The sequence below is a fragment of the Azolla caroliniana genome, unplaced genomic scaffold (genome assembly GCF_043228905.1).
Source record: "Azolla caroliniana isolate FFs.n. ecotype wild unplaced genomic scaffold, voAzoCaro1.0.p SCAF_10, whole genome shotgun sequence".
NCBI lineage: Eukaryota > Viridiplantae > Streptophyta > Polypodiopsida > Salviniales > Salviniaceae > Azolla > Azolla caroliniana.
Window position 1 is genome coordinate 15826882 of NW_028230445.1, and position 23705 is coordinate 15850586.

The 23705-nt window shown below is 39.2% G+C and overlaps 4 protein-coding genes across 4 annotated transcripts; all 4 read left to right on the top strand.

Moving 5' to 3' along the window:
• The first annotated feature begins 7980 nt into the window (after positions 1 to 7980).
• Positions 7981 to 8655, top strand: LOC147859182 (uncharacterized). The gene has a single exon (XM_087326290.1). The coding sequence runs from the start codon at positions 7981 to 7983 to the stop codon at positions 8653 to 8655; it is 675 nt and encodes a 224-aa protein (XP_087182416.1).
• Positions 8656 to 8942: 287 nt separating this feature from the next.
• Positions 8943 to 9943, top strand: LOC147859183 (uncharacterized). The gene is made up of 2 exons (XM_087326291.1): positions 8943 to 9442; positions 9511 to 9943. The coding sequence occupies exons 1-2, from the start codon at positions 8943 to 8945 to the stop codon at positions 9941 to 9943; spliced, it is 933 nt and encodes a 310-aa protein (XP_087182417.1).
• Positions 9944 to 13416: 3473 nt separating this feature from the next.
• LOC147859184 (serine/threonine-protein kinase VIK-like) lies at positions 13417 to 18907 on the top strand. The gene is made up of 11 exons (XM_087325927.1): positions 13417 to 13890; positions 15706 to 15780; positions 16130 to 16246; positions 16330 to 16424; positions 16688 to 16808; positions 16893 to 16972; positions 17071 to 17130; positions 17463 to 17578; positions 17787 to 17872; positions 18246 to 18361; positions 18614 to 18907. Exons 1-11 carry the CDS (start codon positions 13510 to 13512, stop codon positions 18708 to 18710), a joined length of 1344 nt encoding a protein of 447 aa, XP_087182053.1. The 5' UTR covers positions 13417 to 13509; the 3' UTR covers positions 18711 to 18907.
• Positions 18908 to 19693: 786 nt separating this feature from the next.
• Positions 19694 to 21706, top strand: LOC147859185 (uncharacterized). Its single transcript, XM_087326260.1, has one exon. The coding sequence runs from the start codon at positions 19811 to 19813 to the stop codon at positions 20921 to 20923; it is 1113 nt and encodes a 370-aa protein (XP_087182386.1). The 5' UTR covers positions 19694 to 19810; the 3' UTR covers positions 20924 to 21706.
• The last annotated feature ends 1999 nt before the right edge of the window (positions 21707 to 23705 follow it).

A 23705-nucleotide genomic window follows, 5' to 3' on the forward strand; every position in this document is an offset into this window, starting at 1 on the left:
AGCAAGGCTGGCATAACGCACTTATCCAGAGCCGATTACATCCCCAAGCTCTCCTTCTCGGATCACCAATTCTGCAAGCATTTCCAGTACGACAAACAAGTAGCCGCATCACACCCGACATCAGCACCAAGAGAATCGAGTCCCCTAAATTTGTTCCACTCAGACGTCTGTGGCCCGATGCCACATCAGTCTCTTGGTGGTGCTTCGTACTTCGTTAGTTTTATTGACAACTCGACTCAAAAGGTGTGGGCTTACCCCATTAGAACCAAAGATCGGGTGTTCTAGACCTTCTCCGAATGGCTTGCAATGGTCGAAAACCAAACCGGTCGGAAACTAAAATGTCTCCGAACCGATAATGGAGGAGAATTCAAATCTGACGAATTCGTCAAATTTTGCCAGGAACGCGGCATTCGACGTGAATGTACAACACCCTATAGTCCGAAGCAGAACGGAATCGTTGAGCGCATGAATCGGACGATTCAAGAACGCATAGTATCCATGCTCCAACACTCCGGACTGTCGGATGGCTTCTGGGCGGAGGCTCTACTCACGGCAGTACACATAATAAATATGTTGCCAAGTAGACCTCTAGGACTTAAAATACCTCAGGAAACATGGATTGGCAGTAAGCCGAATTATGACAAGCTGAGGATCTTCTGCTGCAAGGTGTATGCCCTCATACCGAAAGACGACTGCCGGAAACTCGAACCAAGATCAAGGAAATGTGTTTTCCTTGGATATGGACCCAACGACAAGATTGGATACCGACTCTGGGACCCCAAGCACAGACAAATCGTCCGAAGTTCGGACGTCGTGTTCAACGAGTCGGCTATGCATAAAACGGCCAAAAGGCCTATTGAAGTCCGAAGGGTAATATTTTCCAAAGTGCCAACCCTTCATGAAGGCCCAACCCACAACACGAGATTGGTTTCACGGGTAACCGACATCCGTCCTGAATCCACCGATTCAGCACAGCCGAATGGCTCGGCTTCCGACCATCCGACACCTATACCCGGTGCGACCAGTCCAGTCAACCTCGAAGATCCGAGAGACTATCGCAACCTCCGGAAAGGTACTCTCCCAGAATCTTCTTTACCGACGCCGGCAAACCGACGCCCTACGAAGAAGCATCGGCATCTGCCGACTCAGCCACCTGGCATCGGGCGATGGAGTCGGAAATGCACTCCATTTGCACAAACAAGAATTGGGACTTGGTCGAATTACCGAAGAATCGACGTGCTCTCCCATGTAAGTGGGTCTATCGACTAAAAGAGACGTCTGACTCGACCAACCCAAAGTACAAGGCCAGATTAGTTGCGAAGGGATTTCGACAAGAATATGGCGTCGACTTCGACAAAATCTTTTCACCAGTGGTGAAAATGACAACCCTTCATTTCATGCTCGGCGTCGTGGCCGCCAACAACTTGGAGTTGATTCAGCTAGATGTAAAAATGACATTCCTCCACGGTGACCTATAGGAGGAAATCTATATGGAGCAGCCAAAAGGCTTTGTGGCATCCAGCCAAGAACATCTAGTGTGCCGACTCAGGAAGAGTTTATACGGCCTGAAACAGACACCCCGACAATGGTACAAGAAGTTCGACGACTTCATCCAGTCGGTCGGCTTCTCCAAGAGCTATGAGGACCACTGTCTCTTCACCAAAACAGCTCAAGACAGGTCTCTCGTCTTCCTCATCATTTACGTGGATGACATGCTACCCTCCGGACGACATGCCGGAGAGCTCACCGACCTCATTTGGAAATTGTGGTTGAAGTTTGCCATGAAGGACCTCGGTTCGGCAAGACACATACTTGGTATGAAGATTAGATTTCGGCATTGCGATAAACGACAACTTTTCTTGTCTCAAACCGACTACATCGAACGTGTCTTAGAACGCTTCAACATGCACTCAACCAAGTCTGCTTCAACCCCACTCCCCATCAACCTTCGGCTGTCTCAGTGAGAATGCATGACATCCGGTCTTGAGGGGGAAGATATGAAGTCGGTACCATATGCACCAGTAGTCGGCTCCCTTATGTACGCGATGGTCGCGACACGGCCTGATATTTCTCACGTCGTAGGAGTCATCAGCAGATTCATGCACAACCCAGGCCGATCGCACTGGAACACAGTCAAGCATGTGTTCAGATATCTAGTTGGCACAAAAGACCACGACATTCTCTTTGGCCCGAACTCAACCTCGGGCATAGTCGGTTACACCGACTCGGACTTCGCCAGTTGCGTGGACAGTCAGAAATCAACAACTGGATATTGTTTCAAATTCAGCAATGGAGCAATCTCGTGGAAGTCGAAACTTCAGGAGTGCACAACCACCTCAACGACCGAAGTGGAATATGTATTTGCGTCCGACGCGGCAAAAGAAGCCTTATGGCTCGGTCAGTTGGCGCAGACGTTTCGACAAGTCAACCTCGACTCGGCTCCAGTTGTCTACAACAACAGTCAGGGTGTTGTTGCTTTGTCAAAAAATCCGATTTACCACAACACCTCCAAGTATATCAACGTTCGATATCACTTTGTTCGGGACTGCGTCATTTCAGGGAAAATCGGTCTCAAGAACTTAGATATCCACAACCGATAATGTCACAGATGGAATGACTAAGTGTTTTTCGGCGGATCGCTTCCGATCCCTTCGGCATCAGATGGGCGTAACGAAAAATCGGTGCAGTTAAAGTCGGACACACAGCACATGATGGTTTCGGACAACCGACATCGGTCCCTTGAGGATCGGCTTCAGCTCTTCCGTCCCGACCGGTTCGGTCTTCTGTCTTCAAATCTTGCCGACTTGAACAAAACCGATCTGTCCGATAAACCATGTACATACCTGTAATTTCAGATAACCCATGTATACGCCCATTACGGGGGAGTGTTGAATACGAGTGTATAATGGCCGTATTCACACTGTCCCTTTGGAAAGCCCAAGTTTGGGCTATTTCTGTAAATAGCATAAAGGGCAGTTGCCCTAGGATAGTCACTATATAAAGTGACTTTGTAACCTTTAGTGGAAGGTTGATTGTTATTTGTAATTGTTGCTATTAAGAAATAAAATGTTTCTTTGTGCCTCTCTCTCTCTCTCTCTCTCTCTCTCTCTCTCTCTATCTCTCTCTCTCTGTATATTGTTTATTCTCATACACAGGTCCTTCAACATCACAAATGTTGTTTGTTCTTCCACACTGACGATCTTGTCCCCAACACGTGAGACCCAAGAGACAGAAGATGATGGTAGGGCAGCGAAGGTCCAAGCTACTGCAAATAACGATGTTGGGGAGTGGCCGAAAAATACATATGGATCTCTCCACACTTGTTCTGGAGACTTGGGCATTAACCGATGTAAGACCCAAGAGAAGGACAATGAAAACGAAGAAGCAAGGGTTGAAGCTGATGTGTGGGAGGAAGAGGTTAAGCAAAGCATAGAGACAAAAGTCGATGCATACAACAAAGAGTCTGAGCAAAGTATGACAAGGGATGACGATGGCCAAGCGAGCCATCAGGATCTGAAGGATGTGATCAAAACATCTAGCAAAGATGCTAGTGTGATGATTGTCAACTCTAACATGAGATTGTATCATGAAACTGGACAAAGTGAGAAATATAGAGCATGGTCGTGTAAGGATCTCGAAGTGGGCATGCACTTGAAGGTACTACATGGGGTAGTCAATGTCATTATTCAGATAAAGGCTTGGGGAGAAAGACATAAAACAAAAATGTGTGATGGGTCAAAGTGCCTTGAGCAAGGAGACGATCGAGACAAGCGTGGAACATGCATAAAGCCTAAACAGTTATGTTCAGAAGGAGAACAAGGGGCCATGACAACTAGTCATGGTAAGGCAAAGAATGAGGGAATGATATTGTGGATTGGGTGGCGATAATGGTTCGAGTGAAGGGAATGGACATGCTCGAAATGGAGGAATCGTACAAATCACCGTAGCCGAAATCTCACACTCTCTTCTTGGCATGTACCAGAGGACGTGCGGTTTGGTGGGGGTGGATGTCGTGAAGATTTTCGGCAACGGTGTGAAAATTGTGTGCAACAAACGAAATCGAGAAGGTGCAAGGTGCACGTGTGAAAGGGGTGAATTAGCATGTTGTAAATAGGACTGAAATGAGAATCGTAAAAGAAAAGCTAGATGTAAAGTTAAACATATGCACGTGTGATGTGCGCTCAATTGTAAATATAAAAATAAAACTAAAGCCTAGTAACATTTAAGTGCATACATAGGGGTAGAAGCAAGGCTTGAACCTTGCACCTCCAAGAGAAGAGACAAATTAACTTACCACTAAAGCCACTATTGAGTGCTATAAAATTTGTATATTTTCTTTTCATATTCAATATTTTGTAGGAAGCAAACATATAGAAACCGTGGGCACAAAACCATGGTTTTTGCATGGAGAGACCTATAAAAGCCTATAGTTGGGCTTGTGTAAGGGAAGCAAGTGATGTAAGTAAAAAAGAAACTTTTAATCAAAGATCTGAGTTATCCTAATGCTTACGTATCTTGTCTCGTAAAACTAAAGTCAAGGGTTCAATCTCTCTCTCTTCATCCATCTATCTATCTTCAATACTTTCTCGCTTACGTTGTTAAAAACATCGAATCCTTCCGGTCCAGGACCCCAGTGGTCCCACTTCATTTCGCGAGCATGTGAGGATTTCCTAGACACCGTGACCCTTCATATGTTGGACTAAGTCTAAGTCCATTCATTCCTTTCTTATCAAAACTAAATATAAATCCATAAATACTCCCACTTAATACTATATTCTTTTTATATCCCACCCCTATAATCCCCCTCTTCTTCGAGCCCACCCGCACCTATCACTTATCATATACATACATATAACCCCCCTCTAGCCCACTTGCACTTATCAACCTTTTGCCTATCACAATTCCTGGTTTCCCTCTCTCCCCTCATTAACTCCTATTCTCTCTCTCTCTCTCTCTCTCTCTCTCTCTCTCTCTCTCTCTCTCTCTCTCTCTTCCCCCCTATATAAACCTACCCTCTTGTTGTAAATGACCTTGACATTGATGAGCTCTACCTAGAGCGAAACTAGTTTGCACAAGGTCTTTCTAATGAAAATTTCTTAAGCTTTATTCTTTTTTTTCTCACTTAACTTACTCTTCTCTTCCTCTTTCATGTCATTCTCTCATTCTCTTTTACTCTTGTTCACCTCTAATATTACTCACCTTAGTTTCACTTGCATCATTGCTTTATTTCTTTTCTTACTCTTCGCATATCATCTCAATAGTTGTGTTATTCGCTCGCACTCCTTGTCACGACGCTATCGTCACAACAAGCATTATTTTCCAGAAATGAGAACCACTATTCGTGGCTCGTCATGTGGTTAGATGCTCCGGAGTCAACGTACCACACCTCCAATCCGGAAGTGGTCTCTTCATTGAGTTCGCCTTGTGCTTCACCACGAAGGCTGGCCCTTTTCCGATCTTTTCGGTTCCGTATCCTTCCGATCCTTCTGCGTAGTGCGAGCTTTGTCGGTTCCCTTGTCCAGCCTTGCCGGATCCGCATTTATCCGTATCGGCGTGCTTCTTCCAGCACTTGCTTTCCCAGTGGCATTTCGTTCCACAATACCAGCATTCCGTTTCGGTCTTTGATTGCCGGTTTCCGGCATTGCTTTGCATTGCATGCTGACCCACCTCGTCTCCCATGCCCATATGGCCGATCCGCCTTTGTGTACAGCATCCGGTTGTACGATTGAGTGGTCCTTGACCCACTTGCATGGTTTTCTTCGACCATGAGCATCGATTGCGGGTCAAAGAAGGACGACGGCTTCTCCCTAGTGCAAATTGTCGTCCGAATTGGCCCATGTCGGTGTGCTAGATTACCGAGGCAGATCTGGACCATCTCGTCCTTGTCCACCATCATGTTGATGGACCCGAGTGCATCACAGATCTCCTAGATCTTAGTGGTGTCATCGGTGACCGACATGTCCCATTGCCGGATACTATTGAGCTCTTGCCGAAGCTGCAACTTCCGAGCCATGGTACTTGCGGCGAAGATATTCTGGAAATTTTCCTAGGCCTCCTTCGATGATTTTGCATCTCTGATGTAGCCAAGCATTTGATCGTGCACACAAGACGCGAGGCAGTACAACACTTTGCTCGCTCCTTGCTCCCATACCGAGAAGTCATTGTGTGCCGAAACCGGCGCTGCTTCATTCGCTCCTTCAACGTAACTCCAATATCCATGCCCCAACAGGTATTGGTGCATTTTATACGACCAGGACGCATAGTTGCTTTGGTCGAGCTTTTCTGTTGGAAGCAAGCTCGTCATGCTTCTGTCCATACCTAACCTTTGTTTTCTGTTCTCTACCGGGTGTAAGGGTTTGTCTTCGGAAATCGCTTGTTGACTATAGAGGCTCTCAACCCTCGCACTCTAATACCATGTAAAAGTTAATATGCGGAAGCTTAGATAAACCGGCTCAGCTGGATAACAACAGTTAAATAGAAATGAAGATTTAATGGAAGCTTAAGAATACACGGGTCCAGAGACAGAGAGAGTAGAATAGCATAAGCTCAATTCAAAATAATAACGCTCTATACATACAATGTGCTCAGTGAGCACTTTTATACAAGTCCATCAAAAGGACTTACAGAAGTACTGACAAGTATTTCAATGCTCATACGAGCAACTGACACTGACTCATAGAAATATGCATAGATTGAGATATTCGCATTCGTGGGGCCTCCCCCACGAATACCAACGAATACATATAAGAATATTTCTTCCAATATTCGTTAACTTTTTTTCCCCTAATTTTTTTTTTGAAAAAATGCATTTGATGAGTAGCGAATAGAGAAGAGCTCTACAGGGAATAGCAATGAGCAATCAACAGGGAACAACATCAAACATCGGCTCCTCGAAATTTAGGGTTCGACTCCGTCCTTTCCTCCTCCTGCGTAAGACATACACTCGGGCAAAACTCGATAAGACTGTCTCTCTTCTACATTTCCTCATACTTTGTGATGTTTGACGTCCCAACCTCCTTTCATATAATCTTCTATTTAAATTCTTATGTCTCTTGGTTGCTCAAATTTGACTAGTATTTCTTGATGCTTGTGTGTGTGGTTTAGGATTTAGGGTTTATATTTGTGCTTTTTCAAAGTTATATGGAAAATTTCGTTGTTTGGCCCAAATGTGGTCATTATATAGTTACCTCAAATTCAAATCAATCCCCATTGCATATCTTGCTTTTGATAATTGTGTCTAGATAATGAATTTCTCCCCACCTATGCTTGGTAATGATGAAGAATCAGGATCATATGGAAATAACTCCATGGAATATGAAGATGTTAGGAGCTATGGTGATGAAAACATATTGAAAATAATTGCATGGATTATGAATATGCTATAGCCTATGGGTTTTTTTATCAATTGGGTCATTTAATATAGTGTATTTTGTTGCATAATTTAGTCATAGTATCCCGAGTAAATTGGTCGTGGAGGCATTCTATTTGAGACCTCTTTCTATATATTTCGTAAAGAAAATTAGGGTTTGGGCAAAACTCGATAAGTCTCTCTTCTTAGTTGTCCAATAATCCATGATTTATTCATGCAATGATCATAAGATTAGATTTTAATTAGAGGCATTGTAGGATCATCCAAACTTAATTAGATTTTAATTAGAGGCCGGATTAATGAAGATTTTGGATCAAAAGTCTCTTAAATTTTTTCCCTAAAAATTAGGGTCTCATTAAGTCTCTCTTCTCATCTCAATGTTGTCCAATCTTCTGTGATTTATTCATGCTAGCATTGTAGGATTATGCAATCATAATAAATTTTAATTAGAGGTAGGATTAATGAAGATTTTGGATAAGAAAGGTTTTAATTCATTTTTAGGTATCAAATTAATCTCTTTCAGGATCAGCTGAAGGTTAATTTACCAAATGGTGAAACAAAAGAGCTTCGAATGGAATCATGTGGCCGTTTTGAGAAAACATGATAAGGGTATGCCTGTTGTTCAATGCAATCATTGTCACCATGTATTTGTTGGTGGCCCCTTTCGAATCAGAGCTCACTTGTTGGGCTTGGAAGGTTTAGGTGTTGACAAATGCCGTCAAATTGATGTTGTTATAAAAGTTGAAGTGCAAAAAATGGTATCTGGTTGTGCAAATGTTGACATGAATGATGAGTCATCAATGGAATGCAATGCTGAAAATTGTAGCACAAATGTTGATATGAATGTGGAATCAACATCTATCAATGAAATGTCTTCATCATCGTTTGGTAATGCATCAACAAGTAAAAAGATGAAAGTAGACAATGTTGAACCTTTGAATATGTTATGGCAAAAGCAACTTGATAAAAATGCTGATGAAGCAATCATGAGGTTTTTTTTTGTAGAGGATATACCGGATGTAAAAGTGGGAAGTATATATTTTCGTGAATTAATAAAAGTTGTGGCACTTGTTGGGCCATCTTATGAGCCACCATCTCCTTATCAATTGCGCAAAAGGCACTTGAATGAAGAGGTGAAATATGTTGAAAATGAGATTATGCAAATTAGAGAAAAATGGAAAACTATTGGATGCACTGTTGTGAGCGATGGTTGGTCAGATACCAAGAATAGACCAATAATTAATGTCATGGCTACTTCTGCGTATGGCATTGTGTTTCTGAAATAAGTTGACACTAGTGGAGAATATCAATCGGGAGAGTATATCTTTAAGATTTTAAAGGATGTTATTCTTGATATTGGCCCATCAAATGGTGTATGGACAATGCAACTAATTGTGTAGTGGCTGGGAGGATGTTAGAGAAAGAGTGGCCCATGATCTTTTTTACCAGATGCGCATGTCATTGCATCGATTTTTTGTTTGAAGATATTGGAAAATGTGCTTGGGTTCATGATGTTTTGAAATTAGCTACAAAGGTAATCGTGTTTATTACACGAAAACAATATTATTTGGCAATGTTTTGTAAGTTTAGTGAGAAAGAATTGTTAAAGCCTTCCACTACTAGATTTGCCTATAGTTTTATCATGTTGTCAAACTTATTGGATGACAAAGTCAAAGGTGGATTAAGAAGAATGGTGGTTAGTGAACAATGGTGTCAATGGAAAGGATCAAAAACACAACTAGGAGAAGAAATAGTTTCAATTGTACTTGATGCTTCTTTTTGGGCAAATATAAAGAAGATCGTAAAGATATGCAAGCCTATCCTAAAAGTTCTTAGATTGGCGGATAGAGAAGGTGCAACCATGGGTTTAATTTATGAATGTACTCATTGTATGATAGAAGAAATAAACCACATTGAAGATGTAGATCGTTTATTGCTTGATGAAATTTGGGGATGGACAATGCTACATTCACCATCACATGCAACTAGCTTTATTTTGCATCCAATTTGGAGAGAAAAAATTCAAGATATTGATGAGAAGCTGAACACAAGTTGGATGGAAACTATTATGCGGTATACTAATGGTGATATACCTTTATGTGGTATTTTATTAGATGAATTCTATGCTTATAAACTCAACAAAAGAGTTCATTTCAAGTTCCTATGGCAAATGATCCAACTAGAATGCATGATGCAATTAAGTGGTGGGAAACATTTGGAGCAAGCACTCCAAACTTAAAAAGGCTTGCAATTCGTGTGCTTTCTCAAGGTTCATGTGCATCTTCTTGTGAAAGAAATTGGAGTACATTCTCATCGATACATACAAAAAAAAGAAATAGATTGACTCATGCTCATGTTGAGAAATTGGTTTACATACATACAAATCATTGTCTCATTAGAAGAATAAAGGAAAGGGGATTATGCCTAATTGAAGCAACATTAGATATGATCAACAAAGAAGAAGATGATGAGAGACTTTTGAGAATGCAAAATCAAGCTATTGATGAAAATGAAGCTCATAAGGACATTAGGGATGAGCTTGAAGATACGGATGATGAATGTGATAGTGCATAGACTCTTAAATTTCAAAGCATTACTTAGAAGTTAGAAGTTAGAAGCTAGAACCTAGAAATTAGAAATTAGAATATAACGGCTCATAATCGCTTTAATTAAAACTTTTCTTTCTTATGTTAGTGTGATTTTGAAGACCTTCCATGTTTCTATTAATTGGTGATTTTTCCTATTCTTTTTAAGTGAATTGAATCATTTTTATTATGTAAATTTATTTTCAATAAACAAATGGTTTTATAATATTCTTGGAGCAATTTTATATTCTCGAATACTACGAATATTGCAGATGTCGAATACCACGCATATCACACATGGGTCAATCTATGGAAATATGCCTACATACTAGGCTAGATTCGTAGGCCTCTAACGGCCTACAAGTTACAATCTGATCTGGCTCTCCGATCTAGCTCCTGGTTCCGGATACCATTTGGACATCGATCCGGTTCTTCGTTCCGGACTCCGATCCGACTCTGGCTTGTTCAGTCAATCCGGATCCGGTTGAGCTTGTCCGCTCAACAAGTTTTAGCCTATATGAGAAGGTTAGCTACTCCCTTATGAAAGGAGGCTTGACCTATGTCAAGACTATGTCGGTGTAGCTATAACTCTTGTTTGCTACGCACATGTGATCCTAGTGGAAACCAATGGATGATCCACATCAACACTCAATTATATGAGACATTGAAAGGTTCAAGTCTATCACATGCCATCGCTAGGGGGGGGTCATGTGATTTGACACCACTCTTTCCTTTCTTTGGTCTATAAATCCTTATATTTTGTTTACTAATTAGTTATGTGTCAAAAATACGCACACTCTAATACAAGGGAATGATTGTTACAACACTTTGCCATATATATATATATATTCATGCCCAAGATGTCATGATGTTATGTGTGTAGAGGGAGAAAAACATTAGAATATAATGTTTATGATAAGTTCGAGATCAAACTGCTTGAACAATAAGGTTAACGGTTCAAGCATCGATAAGACTAATGATTGAAAAGTTGAGCTACAATGCACGCATGCACACACACACACATAATGAGCAAGAGGGCTCATTGTTGGGTTCGTTATTCCAGCCGTTAATTGAAGACTAGTCACCATGCCAAAACTCAACGATATCCCCTTGATATTCATCTTTATCTTGATGTCAGAGCCTATTTCAAAAGGTTAATTATTGTAAAGGATTTATACTATCTTCGTTTGATTTTTATCCTCCCTTCAATTTATTGTAAAATGTAGGAATTACATCTACGATAGTATTTTAACCTACTTGTATATTTGAAAGAATTGTACACTAGGTGCTTGGTGCTTTGGGGTGAATAAGGATCATGGCAAAATTTCCAGCTCAAAAATCTGAGTACTAAGCGGAAAGTCTCAAATTGGGCTAAAATTTGAGCGAGGCAAGATCTAAATGTACATTTTGAGTGAATGGCACTAATGTTGATCCACTTTCATGAGGTTTATAGGAAAAAAAAATTACCTCAAGATTCTTAGCATTGGAGTGATTTTTATGGTAAAAAGGAATTTGATGAGAGATAGGAAAAGTTGACAACCTAAGCCCATTAATGTTAGAACTTAGACCTACAACTTCGTATTACTAAGCCTGGGCTCCACGTTTGGAGGCCTTTTTCCACTCTTCACATTATTCCCCTCTGAGGGCCAAACCTACAAGTTCGCATTCGTGGAGGTTACCAAACGAATGCATATGAATGCATGAAAAAATATTCGTTAAAAAACAAAAAATTCATAAAGTTCCTACTTTTTAGTTTCATAGATATATCATATATCATATAACAAAGAGGACTTTGACAATAAGAAGGGGATATTTTACTTCACATTAAAAAGTAGGCTTAGGCTTAAACCCTAAACCCTAAACTTGAAAGTATTTGTTTTATTTTTTCATAAAACAATATAAATAAATAAAAGGTTCATTGATTTCCCATTTTTTACTCTCTCACAAAATTTGATATGTTTATCTAACATTAAAAATGGGACTCACACTAATAAAATTTTATAATTGATGTAAAACTTAAAAGTATTTGTTTTATTTTTCATAAAATAAATAAATAAATAAAGGTTCATTAATCCCCCACTTTTTACTCTCCCACAAAATTTGATAACATTAAAAATGGGACCTCACACTAATAATATTTTAATAATAGATGTAAAAAATTTATTTTTTTAAATAATAAATAAATAAACGAATGGTTCTGTAATATTCTGGGGGTCATTTTGTATTCTCAAATATTATGAACATTACAGATGGAGAATACCACGAATATCATGCATGGGTCAATCTATGCCTTCAACTAATGGAGTGGAAGGGGACTTTACATTCCTGAAATACTTCTCCCTCCCCTTCCTATGAAAATATGGGTTCATCCCATAGGATTTTAGTTTAAGACACACACATGCACACAAACTCCGACATGTACTTTTGTATATAACACAAAAATACACACAATTATTCAAAGACAATGGGCACACATTGTACATATCCACTCATATTCACATAACACAACTATACAACAAACACTTACACATTCAACACACACACACAAACCTATACATACAAGTGTCAAGTACACTTACACGTGCATGCACGAATGCACGTAACACATTAAAAAACAAAAACTATTCATTACAAGCACATCCTCATAGTATGAACCATACGTACCATACGTGCATTCCCAACCAAGAATGTTTCAATCATTCGAGTATGGTAAACACCCTTGAAGTATGGTAAATACCATACTTTTGTATTCAATATTTATTATAAAATTAAAAAAAATTAGGGTATGAATGTTAAGGTAAACAGTGTAATAAAAAAACATAAGAATGTTAAGAGAACATACGCATTCGTACAAAAAAGAATGTTTGCCAATGCATTCGAGTATATTACGTATTATGCATAGCATTGAAACGCAATCACTTAGAAGACGTACAAAACGTCACATGGTCCCTTATATATGCAGTGTGTGCACCCACAAAAGTGTACCATAAACGCAATGTGGAGGTTTTCCCAGAAGTCCACATTAAAATAGCAAGTCCTGCAAACCGCTCATGGACAAGCACCATTATAGGGGCGCGAGCCATCTTTTCGTGGTTGAGGTGCCTGAGTGGTCCGGCTCAAGCCTTAACACGTGTGTGTGCGAATTGACGCGACAACAAACAACAATAAACTGGAGGCCGATTGTGATATACGAGACAGACAGGGGCGACGGGTTTTACATATGGCATAGAAAGTTTAGTTCAATGAGACAGACAGACAGACAGATGGGGGGGGGGTGATGGGTACAGATACGCGTAGCCGAAGAGTGCACGAAGAAAGTTTAGTCCAGGCCAGGTGTGAACACAAACCGCCCAAAGAATTTGTGCTTTTAAGGATTGACACTTTAGTTCACTCCAGGTGTGAACACACAAACCGCCCAAAGAATTTGTGTTTTTAAGGATTGACTTACTCCATGACTCTGTTTCCTGGTCTGAAGAATAGAGAGACAGAGACAGAGACAGAGACAGAGACAGAGAGAGAGAGAGAGCGAGAGAGAGAGAGAGAGAGAGAGAGAGTATGGCATATTCATGTTGCCCCCTCTCTCCCTCCGTACGCACCTCAAGCTCTGTTCATTGCGAGTTGCAGAAACAACAGCAAGAAGAAGATCAAGATCAAAGAGAAAGAGATCAAAAAGAGAAGGAAAGAGGGATCCCTGATTCACCTGATACCATCCGATCCCAAATCTCCCTCACCACCCAACTCTTCTGGCACACTCGGAACGATGACAAAGATGCCGTTTCTCGTCTTTTGCAACAGGATCAGAACCTTGTGTTTGCGCAGGACTACGATGGTCGTACGGCCCTGCATGTGGCTGCCTTCCGAGGATGTATCGATGTTGCCACAATCCTTCTTGAACACCAAGCCCCCGTCAATGCGCAGGATCGGTGGGGGAATTCGGTAGGAGTGTTGTGTGTGTGTGTGTTTTCTTTAATGTTTTTATGTTTTGATTGAGAGAATCTGAATATGATCTCTGGAATGGGGCTAAGTCCATCGACACGTTAAAAAATTGGGCTTTCTCAAATTTATGACTTTTATGCTAGAGTGTAAACTGCCTAGAAGACAGACAAGGAGAGAGAGAGAGAGAGAGAGGAGGGAGTCCTTGGAAACTTATTATCATTAACTATGGGATCCTAAAAATAATAATACAAGAGAATATCCTCTGTTATAGGCTGATGGAGAGGGGTATTATGTGGATCATGATTTTTACTTAAGATCACCCCTATGCTTAATAGGGAGCATATATATCAATGTCGCTTGGGCATACTGATATGGAATGTGCATGGTGTTTTTATGTTAATGTAAGAATTAACAATACAATATTCTAAGTACGGTAGGAAAAATGAAGCATACAAATATTCCAAAAATTAAGTTTCAATGGACTTGATAATCAATAAGATCGATTAGATTAATGTAAAAGGCAGAGAGGAAATTGAATTAGAGGAGAGTAATGAGCTCAAAATTAAGAATGTGGTTCTAGGAAAAGACTTGACAAAGAGAATGTGAAGAAGAAATAGCTGCAGGAAGAATCTGGAAAAAATAGGATATGCAAGAAAAAATAGAACTGGGAAAAACATTTGGTATGATTGCCCCTGTGGTGCGGCCAGCATCTGAGGAAAAGGTATAACAGCGGTAAAACCGTATGTCCCATACCATCTGGCCTCACCCTTTGCTGTGATCTTGTTCTATCATGACCTCATTGGTACTCCACTAGCTTTGTTGCTAGTGATGGTCATTATACATAAAGGAGGCTTGAGCCCCCTTTTTGTGATGGTGTTCACACTTGTTCCTTTTGGACACTGAACACTCATCCAACAGGCTGACTTTGTTCCTTTACAAACCGACTAAGAATGACACTTTCTTTGCATAGATCAGTTTTCGGATGTATGTGAGTAAGGTGAACTCACATATGAGGTTATGGTAATCAATGAATGGGACCTTTTGTGAAAGTTATAGTTGATGGGTTAGATGCTGGTACGTTAATTGATTACATTGAAGAATTTGGAAGGGATAGGTTTTTATGGTCCAGACTCCAGCCCAGCTAAGTCTAGGGTTCAGTGAATCCTTTTCTTGATAGAAAATGTTCTGGTTGTAATTTAAATGCTAAATGCTTAATTTTGGTTTGTTGTTTCTGTCAAATTTAGGCATTAGAAGGCTATGTCTTGGGACATATTGTAACTAGGGGATCAATTTTGCAAACTGAATGTCCTTTTGATCAGAACCAACCCAAGAGGAGGGCCTAAATATGATCATCAATACCTTGTGAAAAATAGCAAGTGTGTAAATGTTTAAAACAACTTGAAAGTAGAATATAGGATTGAAGTAGCTTCACCATAATGATGAAGCTGCAAATCGAGTCATGTAAAATCAAATCATGAGATGGAAGAATTTCACTCATGTAGTTGCAGTCAAATAGTCGAAAGAAATTGTTAAACCTTGATGCATGAAAACCTTGTTATATGTCATTTTTAAAAGTTAAAACTTCATCCTGGCATAGGAAAATCTCTCTTTCTCTCTTGCAAAATAAGAGGAGAATGGTATTTTTCCTTGTTATGAATTTACTCTAGTTGCATCATAATGGTAACATATATGTGGAAGCCACTAAGAAGTGTTCTCAATGCAGAAGGGAGATATAATTTACCATTTAACACATAATATTTTTCTGGGAAATTCACAGGTATAACTTTCTTGACCTTAAATATTTATGTACTGCAGCCTCTTGCAGATGCTGAAAATAGAGGACATGTAAAGATGATCGAACTTCTAAAGTCTAGAGGTGGTCGCATATTGGTGAGCACTTGAAATTATCTTCTTTTTTTCTTTCAAGGTGCAATTTTGTTTGATCATAAGTTTCCTGGCTCTTGTACATTACGTGTTCTAGTTTGTGATAAGAATATAATGCTATCTCCTCACTCACACAACATAATTGTGCTATAATCCTTTGAAAGAAAGTTAGGATTATTAGACAATCACCTTGTTTGAAATCACAGGTTTTTGTAGGTGTAAATTCATTTTCTTCATGAGAGAGATTGCATACCAATTATTTTTATGTTCTTCATTTTTATACGCAAGAAAGTTTCTGAACACTGGCATTATTAATATAGCTGTTGTTTTGGTGGTTTATGTTGATCTGATAAAGGGAACCCATGGTTCACGTTTGGGTGGAGAAGATGCAGTTCCACCTTTGCCCCAAAGGTGTGATTGGGAAATAGATCCAAATGAACTTGATTTTTCCTCTAGTGTCATTATTGGAAAGGTTTGGACAAGATGGCCTTTCATTTAGTAAACCTTGATTTTAATATTTCATTGGCAAAGAATTTATGTGGTTGTTGCATGCAGGGTTCCTTTGGCGAGATTAGAAAAGCATTCTGGCGTGGAACTCCAGTTGCAGTTAAGAGAGTTCTGCCTTCTCTTTCAGATGATCAATTGATCATGTGAGAACATTATTTCTCTTTCTATACATTCGATTATACCATAATTGAATTCTGCCTTCTCTTGCTATACATTTTATTATGCCATAATTGAAAGTTTCTGCATCCAGATGTCTGGAAAGGTCATTTTTGACAAGAATCTAATTGGTTAAGAAGTGTTATTGGTAATTTCTTGAAATGTTTGGATGCCGGATTTGATTGGTCTAAAAGCAAAGTGATGGTTATGATGAATGTGGTACTTATTCAATGCTTTACATATGCGCCAGAGAGGATTTCAAGCATGAAGTTGACCTTCTTGTGAAGTTGCGGCATCCCAATATAGTTCAATTTCTTGGTGCTGTGACTCTCCAGAAACCTCTTCAATTGGTTACGGAGTATCTTCACTCAGTGAGTTAATTCTGACAACATTTTAATCCTACACCCTCCAGTATTTTTTGCAGTCCTCAAGTTTTCCTCTTTTTAAGTTTATAGGGGGATTTGCATGCCTATATGAAAGGAAAGGGGGCACTATCAGCAGTATTGGCTGTGAACTTTGCTCTTGACATTGCCCAGTGAAGTGTTTTTTTGATTTAACACTTTTAGCAACAAGGCACGTTTCATTTAATTTTTAGTGCGTTTCTTATGGTGCAACTTTTATTGGAAAATGCAGAGGCATGGCATATCTTCACAGAGAACCAGATATCATAATACATCGTGATTTGAAGCCTCGGTGAGTCACATAAAGTTAAGGGAGAAACTCCACATTTTTCTTTATTTCCTCCCATGCCCCTGGATATTCTGTTATTTCTTTAAATTCTCTTGTTCAACATCCCCCTCGATTAATCAAATGGTCAATTCATCCCCTTTTCTCTCTTTAATGGCTATTTGAGCAAATACTATGCTCAGTTCATCCTCATTTTCTCTCTTTCAGGGGTTGATCGGGGCATTTGGGGAATAACAGAAATTTCGGGTTTTCTTGGGAAAATAAGTTAATTGCATTCTTTAGGTCTCAGTCAGAATAATTCACTCCCTAATGGTATTGATTTTATTGGCTTGATGCAGAAATGTTTTGCTTGTAGAGAATCAACATCTGAAAGTTGGTGACTTTGGATTAAGCAAGCTGATTAAGGTCAAAAGTTTACATGAAGTATACAAATTGACTGGGGAAACTGGCAGTTGTAAGTAATCTACAACCATGAGCTTATCTCAGATAACTTGTTCTTTGTGGATCAAACCTGAGTTATGACCTCTTGCTTGGTTTTAATAGCTGATGATTTATTATTACCCATTAAGATTTTACTAGATGTTGCATTACTGTGTGCGAGAAAACAGAATGATACCATAATGTTTGAATTCTTTTAATATGTCATTGTTTTTGTGTTTTAGACCGGTACATGGCTCCAGAGGTCTTCATGCATAAAGCATATGATATGAAGGTTGATGTATTTTCATTTGGAATGATACTATTCGAGGTAAATATAATCCATCATTATTCACTTACTGAATTGATCAAATCCATCAATCTGTGCAAAGAATACGGGTAAAACATGAGAAAAAAACACCATATCTCTAGAGGTTCTTTTATCTCCATAAATTCCCCCAGGGTTTTGCTATCTCCCAAATGCCCTTGATCAACCCTTGAAAAGAGGGAAAAAGGAGGATTTGGTCATATAATCGGCTCAAACAGTTCATAGACTTTCTGTTTTGAGGGCATGAACAAGGCACTTGGAAATAATGGAAACTCGGGGGCATGACAAAATAAAGGAAAACTGGGATATTTCGGAGTTTCAAAGTTAACATAATATGTGTTGCGATTTATAATTTATAATTTATTTTTATAACCAGATGTTTGAGGGTGTGCGGCCTTTCCATGTCATCGAACCATATTCTGCAGCAAAGGCTGCATCAAAAGGGGATCGACCCGAAATGAATGCAAAGACCTATCCACCAAATATGAAAGAGTATATATGCCAGCTTCTTTTCCCCTCTCAAATAAAATGAAGTCAAAACTTACATAATCTCTTTCCAATGTATTAACTCATTTATGCCTTTTTGCCTCTCAAAATAAAAATGTTAACAAGATAGTTGTTTCCAATATATATCTCATTTGTTTGTCAGGTTTTAAGTATATGTATATATGTTAGCCTATCCTATAAAAGCAAAATCTGAAATGATTTGTTCTAACATAGATCTCATTTGTTTTTTTGGTTTAGGTTAATAAAAGGTTGTTGGAATCATGACAAGGACACGAGACCAACTTTTATCAAGATTGTTGAGGTTTTGGAGAAGATAAAGGCTGGACTTGCATAACAAGACAAACACATATCATTCTTTCAGAAAGACCATTGATTTTGTATGCCTTGACGTCATCATTCTCGCAAATGTAAATAATGCGAAGCTCATAGGTGGTGTTATGTATTGACCAATGTGTAAAATTTTTTTTATCCTCATGTTGAAATCTTGAGGAGATCATCTAAATTTGAAACCTTACAAACATTATGAATTTATAGCTTGGACATGATTCAAAAACAAAAACGACACGCCATCGAACTTGATGCAGTGTAATAAACGACATTTGTGTATTATTCATGTGAATGAGTGTTATATAAGTAAACTTGGCCAAGTGAAAAATCCAAGGATGTTGTCATTCCCTATATTTGCGAAGTAGGAACACCATTCTTCTCTCAAGTATCTTCCTCTTCAATATGGGGACATGTAGATTAGGCCAAAACTCTTTTCAGGTTGAATGTCTAGTTTCTCCATAGAGTTTTGCAGCTCATTGCAACACTATGTAACATAATCCGTGAAGCATGAGCCTCCACATTTTCCCCTATGTCATGATACTTACGGAATGCAAAAAGGCCACGTTTTTTTGCAAAGGAATCGATCAAATGTAACATGAAACAAAGTGTGTTGCATCCCATCATCAAAACCGTTTGTTTCCATAACTAGCACACAGAATGTTCTTGTTGCAATGTGTCTTTTCGGATCTTTGTATGTGTGTTCCGTGAGGGGATTGTAATTGTGAACACGTTGACCATGAACGCGAACAAGAGTTTTTATGGCCATGGTCCGAAAGTGGGGAAGAGATAACCATGTGTCTGAAGAACGGGTTTCTGGCATTCATTCATTCATGTAAGGAAACGCAGGAGGGGCATTTCATGGATAACAATCAGCAACGGTTCGGTTCAAGAGTGTCAAACTCAAGCCGGTTGAACCGAACCACGAAACCGTTTAAGCCGAACCGAACAGACAGGGAGGAAAGGGGGGGGCGGGGGTGGGTGGGCACTTCAGAAAATCAGAGCTCTCTGTCTCTGTCTCTGTCTCTGTCTCTGTCGCTCGCTCCTAGCGTGTCTGCTTTCAAGGGTACCCCCAGAGACCTTTTGTATGAAATCTGCTCTGTTCAGGCCATGGCGACAAATCCTGTGAAGAGGAGAATCACAGTCTACTACGACATATCCGAGGCTCTCATCGCTGCTGCGAGCACCGCAGCCCAAGTGTTAGTACTTTCATCTTCATCATCATCATCATCATCATCATCATCGCCCTCCCCATCATCATCATCATCATCATCATCACCACCATCATCATCATCATTCAAGAGGATCCGCAGAATGCCACATCTCTTCGACCGAGTCATCGAGCTTCCAGTCGATTCTGATGCACCTGTCCGCATCGAAGAATCGGTGTCTGCTTTCACATTCACCACCGTCCTACCTGATCCCCACCTCCTCAGGAATGAGGAGATACGGGCTGAATTCATTGAAATTGTGCCTGGCGTCACCAAGGTCTCTGTTTCCGGGATCTACCGCCTTCGAGATTCTTCCTACCTGTTGGAGAATGTTTCCTCAAATTTCAACACTATTCACAGCGATCTTGACACTGCTCACCATCGGGATCTTCAAAATACTCCCCGGTGGAGATTCCGTTTGCCCGAAGATTCCGTCCCCCAAGATTCTGTTGCAACTTGTGATAGCGATGGGATCCTTGTGCTTACTGTCCCCAAGAAATCAAAATCATTGTCATCAGGTCCTTCTTTGCTCGAGGCTTATCAGCAGGTAAGAAGACCTCTCTCCATTCCTTCGTCTTCTTCAGATTCAGAGGAAGTTGAAATAGATATAGACGGGTTGTCTTCTCTGCAAGATTTGAAAACCCTAGTCCATGAAGAGGTTCTCAACAATGAGGACGAGGAAGATACATCTGTACAATCTCTGCATGAATCCGATGAATCACAACACCTAAATGATAAGGCCTCTTTTGATGAATCACAAACCCGAAATGAAAATGATTTTTCTCATAAGTTACATGGAAAGGATTTCCCTGATGTGTCACAAATTCCAAATGAAAAGTCTTTTCTTGATGAATCACTGCAAGCACCAGGCGAAAAGGCTTCTTCTGATGTTGAATTATTCCAAACCCTAAATGAGAAGGTTTTTTCGGATGGGCTGGCCCTTGATGATGAACCTGAGATGGTTATTACAATATCTGCATGTGGGGCAGCGACAGAGGTGGATACAAGATGAATCTTTTTCTTCTATCAAGGATTTTATATGGTAGTATGTGCATTCTTTTATGTATTTTAAAGATGTGGATCTGAGGTTTGAAAGGTTGTGAGGAGGGTAGTTTTCTGATGCTTCTGTAGATGGGTCTTACAGCAATGTTGGCATATGCTCTTATTAATGACCTACAAATTGGTTGTGAGATTGTTAATATGATAGATATGAGAAGGCATTCCATTAATGGATTGATTTGTTCAGAGATGCAAGACCCACAATGCATTTTACAAGGTCATTCTATTGGTGATAACTTTGATCAATAGTACGATATATACAAGAAAGGTGGTTAATAATAATGTCAGCATTGCTTCAGAGATTGTTCAACATGTTCTATTTTGAGAGGGCATTCTGAGAATGCCTTTGCTTGTTTAACAACATGATGATGTGCAAGATCCGAAGTTGTGACAAAATGATCATGCTTCTTCAGATTCTCCTCCGGTGATCTCTCTCTGTTCATCCATGAATTATGCGATCCTGAATTGACTTGTTGTACACGTAATGTAAGCATCTTGTTGGTATATTGATTGATTCCAAAGGTTACGGTGATGGCATGACACCGTAACTCAAAAGATTTTTTTCTGTAGTGATTTTTTTCATCATTGCTGTATATGTATATGTATCAAAGAAACACATTATGGTTGCAATTTTTGCATGCATCAAAAGAAACCTATTCATTATTGTTGTGTAAAGCCTTTTATGATTGCTATGTATATAGATAGGTATTGCAGAAAGCATTTTATAACTATTCTATACACACGTGTTAACGAAAGCATTTTATGATGCAATATATAGGTTTTGAAGTCACTCTTCTACGATTTGTGTTGTGTATAAAGGTGAACTGCCTTATTCATAAATGTAAATGCATCAAAGCTTATAATTTGTGTTCTCTGTAGGACAAAACTAGATCGAATTCAAAAAACTATATCTGTTATTCATAGAATGGTAGAAACTATATTTCTCTATAAATGCTTCGTCTGCATACTTGAGAACATATTTGAAAGCTTGTGATGTTTTAAGAGCTTTATTAGTATATTGTGAGTTTAAATACCTCTCTCTCTATGTGGTTGAAGTATTGGGGAGGTAGCATCCCTAAGTCTACTTGGACAGAGTTTGAAAATGTCCACAATCAGTTTCTAATGGATGAAGAATTCACACTTATTGATGTATGTTAGAGGCCACCCTTCCTTTTTGCCATCTGCCCCAATGCTTCAACATGGTTTAGCTCACATTCTCTTTGATGTGAGGCGGCAGGCTGTTGGGGTAAGAGTGAGGCGGCTCATCGACTATGTATGTTTTACCTTGAACAAGTTCAAGAGTTAAAGTATCACACTTTGATACAATCTGCCATCAGAGTGAATGTCAATTTGAGTTTGCTTTTCAGTCATTGTTAATATTATCTACTCAAACCTGTTCCTCTCACAATCATGATTTGCAATCTCGATTGCAGTGTTTACTTTAAAAAAACTTGAACATTGAAAGTCATTGTTGAATTTCACTTATACTGTGAAAATGATTCATTTTGGGTCCCAATAATGATCTCTCTCTTTAAAAGTCAATTGGTTCAAGGGAAGCAAAGTTCAATTCTCTATCAGGGTGGCATTATTTAACATAGGTCATATTCGACCTCCAAAGACGATAATAGAACCTATCTTTTAAGTGTGTTTGAGTTGTATCTTGTCTATAAATAAGTAGGTATCGACAATGGTTCAGTTTTGGCTTAATCAGTTTGGCCTTCTCAAAGCGAAACCAGTTAAGCCTTGGGCAGTTTAGGAGTTTTCAAACTTGAATCTAATTGATCCCCAAACCGGTTTAGGACCAAACAAGTTAGGCCTAAATTGGTTTGGGAACCGGTTTGACAAGGGTCAAGCTGAATTGAATCAAGCTCAAATTGATTAAGGAAGCTCGACCTTGAAGGAATGTTTAGTTGAACTGTCAAATTGTTTAAAAATGGTTTAATGGCTCAGTTTCAGCTTGAGCCAAGTCGTTGTTGACTCCTATCTATAAGCATAGGTGGTTTAGTTAATGGAGAAGAGTGTGTTGTTTGCTAGTGATTTTATGTGTTCCCCTTTTTATTAAATGATCAAGTAATTTTGAGAACATAAGCTAAGTCTTTTTTCATTCTTACCCGTTTTATTGTTTAATTGTGTGTAAGTGAACTACTCATTTTGGTTAAGTATGCTCAAGAGTGACCAGAACCCTCTGTCATCCATCTCCCCAACTATAAGGTTATTGTCCCTTTGAATTCCATATCAATGAACCAAAGAGGTATATATTCCCATCTTATGTCAAGTAGGTATGAACAACCAATATAATTGACATTTAACACACCACCCGTTAACCTAATGATATATGCTCAACCTAATCATGTGTAAGTTGATGTGTTCTTGATTAAAACATGGTTTCTTGATTGGTTCTTATGGTTTCGTATGTTCATGTCCTAATGGTACAATGAGACATTAAGGTCACGGATTTGAACTATGTGGTATGTGTTTTATTTGGTTGTACCGAAATTACAAATATGTCATTATCTTGTTATGCTCAAAATGTTTGTCAAAAGGTGTCGCACATTCTATCATGTTGTGTAGAGCATTCAAATTTTATATTGCATTTGAACTCTTGTGATTCTACATTATGTGATGATATGACATTATATTTCTTATATTTATTAAAACATTTGGGTTATACAATTTCACAATATATAGCAATAGTGCTTGTTGAAGAGAGGATTGCATAAATTGTGAAGTTTTTT

Bases quoted from the DNA above. Each gene is read 5' to 3' on its own strand.
- LOC147859182 (XM_087326290.1), top strand. From the start codon at position 7,981: ATGCCTGTTGTTCAATGCAATCATTGTCACCATGTATTTGTTGGTGGC.
- LOC147859183 (XM_087326291.1), top strand. From the start codon at position 8,943: ATGTTTTGTAAGTTTAGTGAGAAAGAATTGTTAAAGCCTTCCACTACT. The intron at 9,443-9,510 runs GTATACTAATGG...ATAAACTCAACA, and splicing joins TGGATGGAAACTATTATGCG to AAAGAGTTCATTTCAAGTTC.
- LOC147859184 (XM_087325927.1), top strand. From the start codon at position 13,510: ATGGCATATTCATGTTGCCCCCTCTCTCCCTCCGTACGCACCTCAAGC. The intron at 16,247-16,329 runs GTTTGGACAAGA...TGTTGCATGCAG, and splicing joins CTAGTGTCATTATTGGAAAG to GGTTCCTTTGGCGAGATTAG. The intron at 17,873-18,245 runs GTAAATATAATC...TTTTATAACCAG, and splicing joins TTGGAATGATACTATTCGAG to ATGTTTGAGGGTGTGCGGCC.
- LOC147859185 (XM_087326260.1), top strand. From the start codon at position 19,811: ATGGCGACAAATCCTGTGAAGAGGAGAATCACAGTCTACTACGACATA.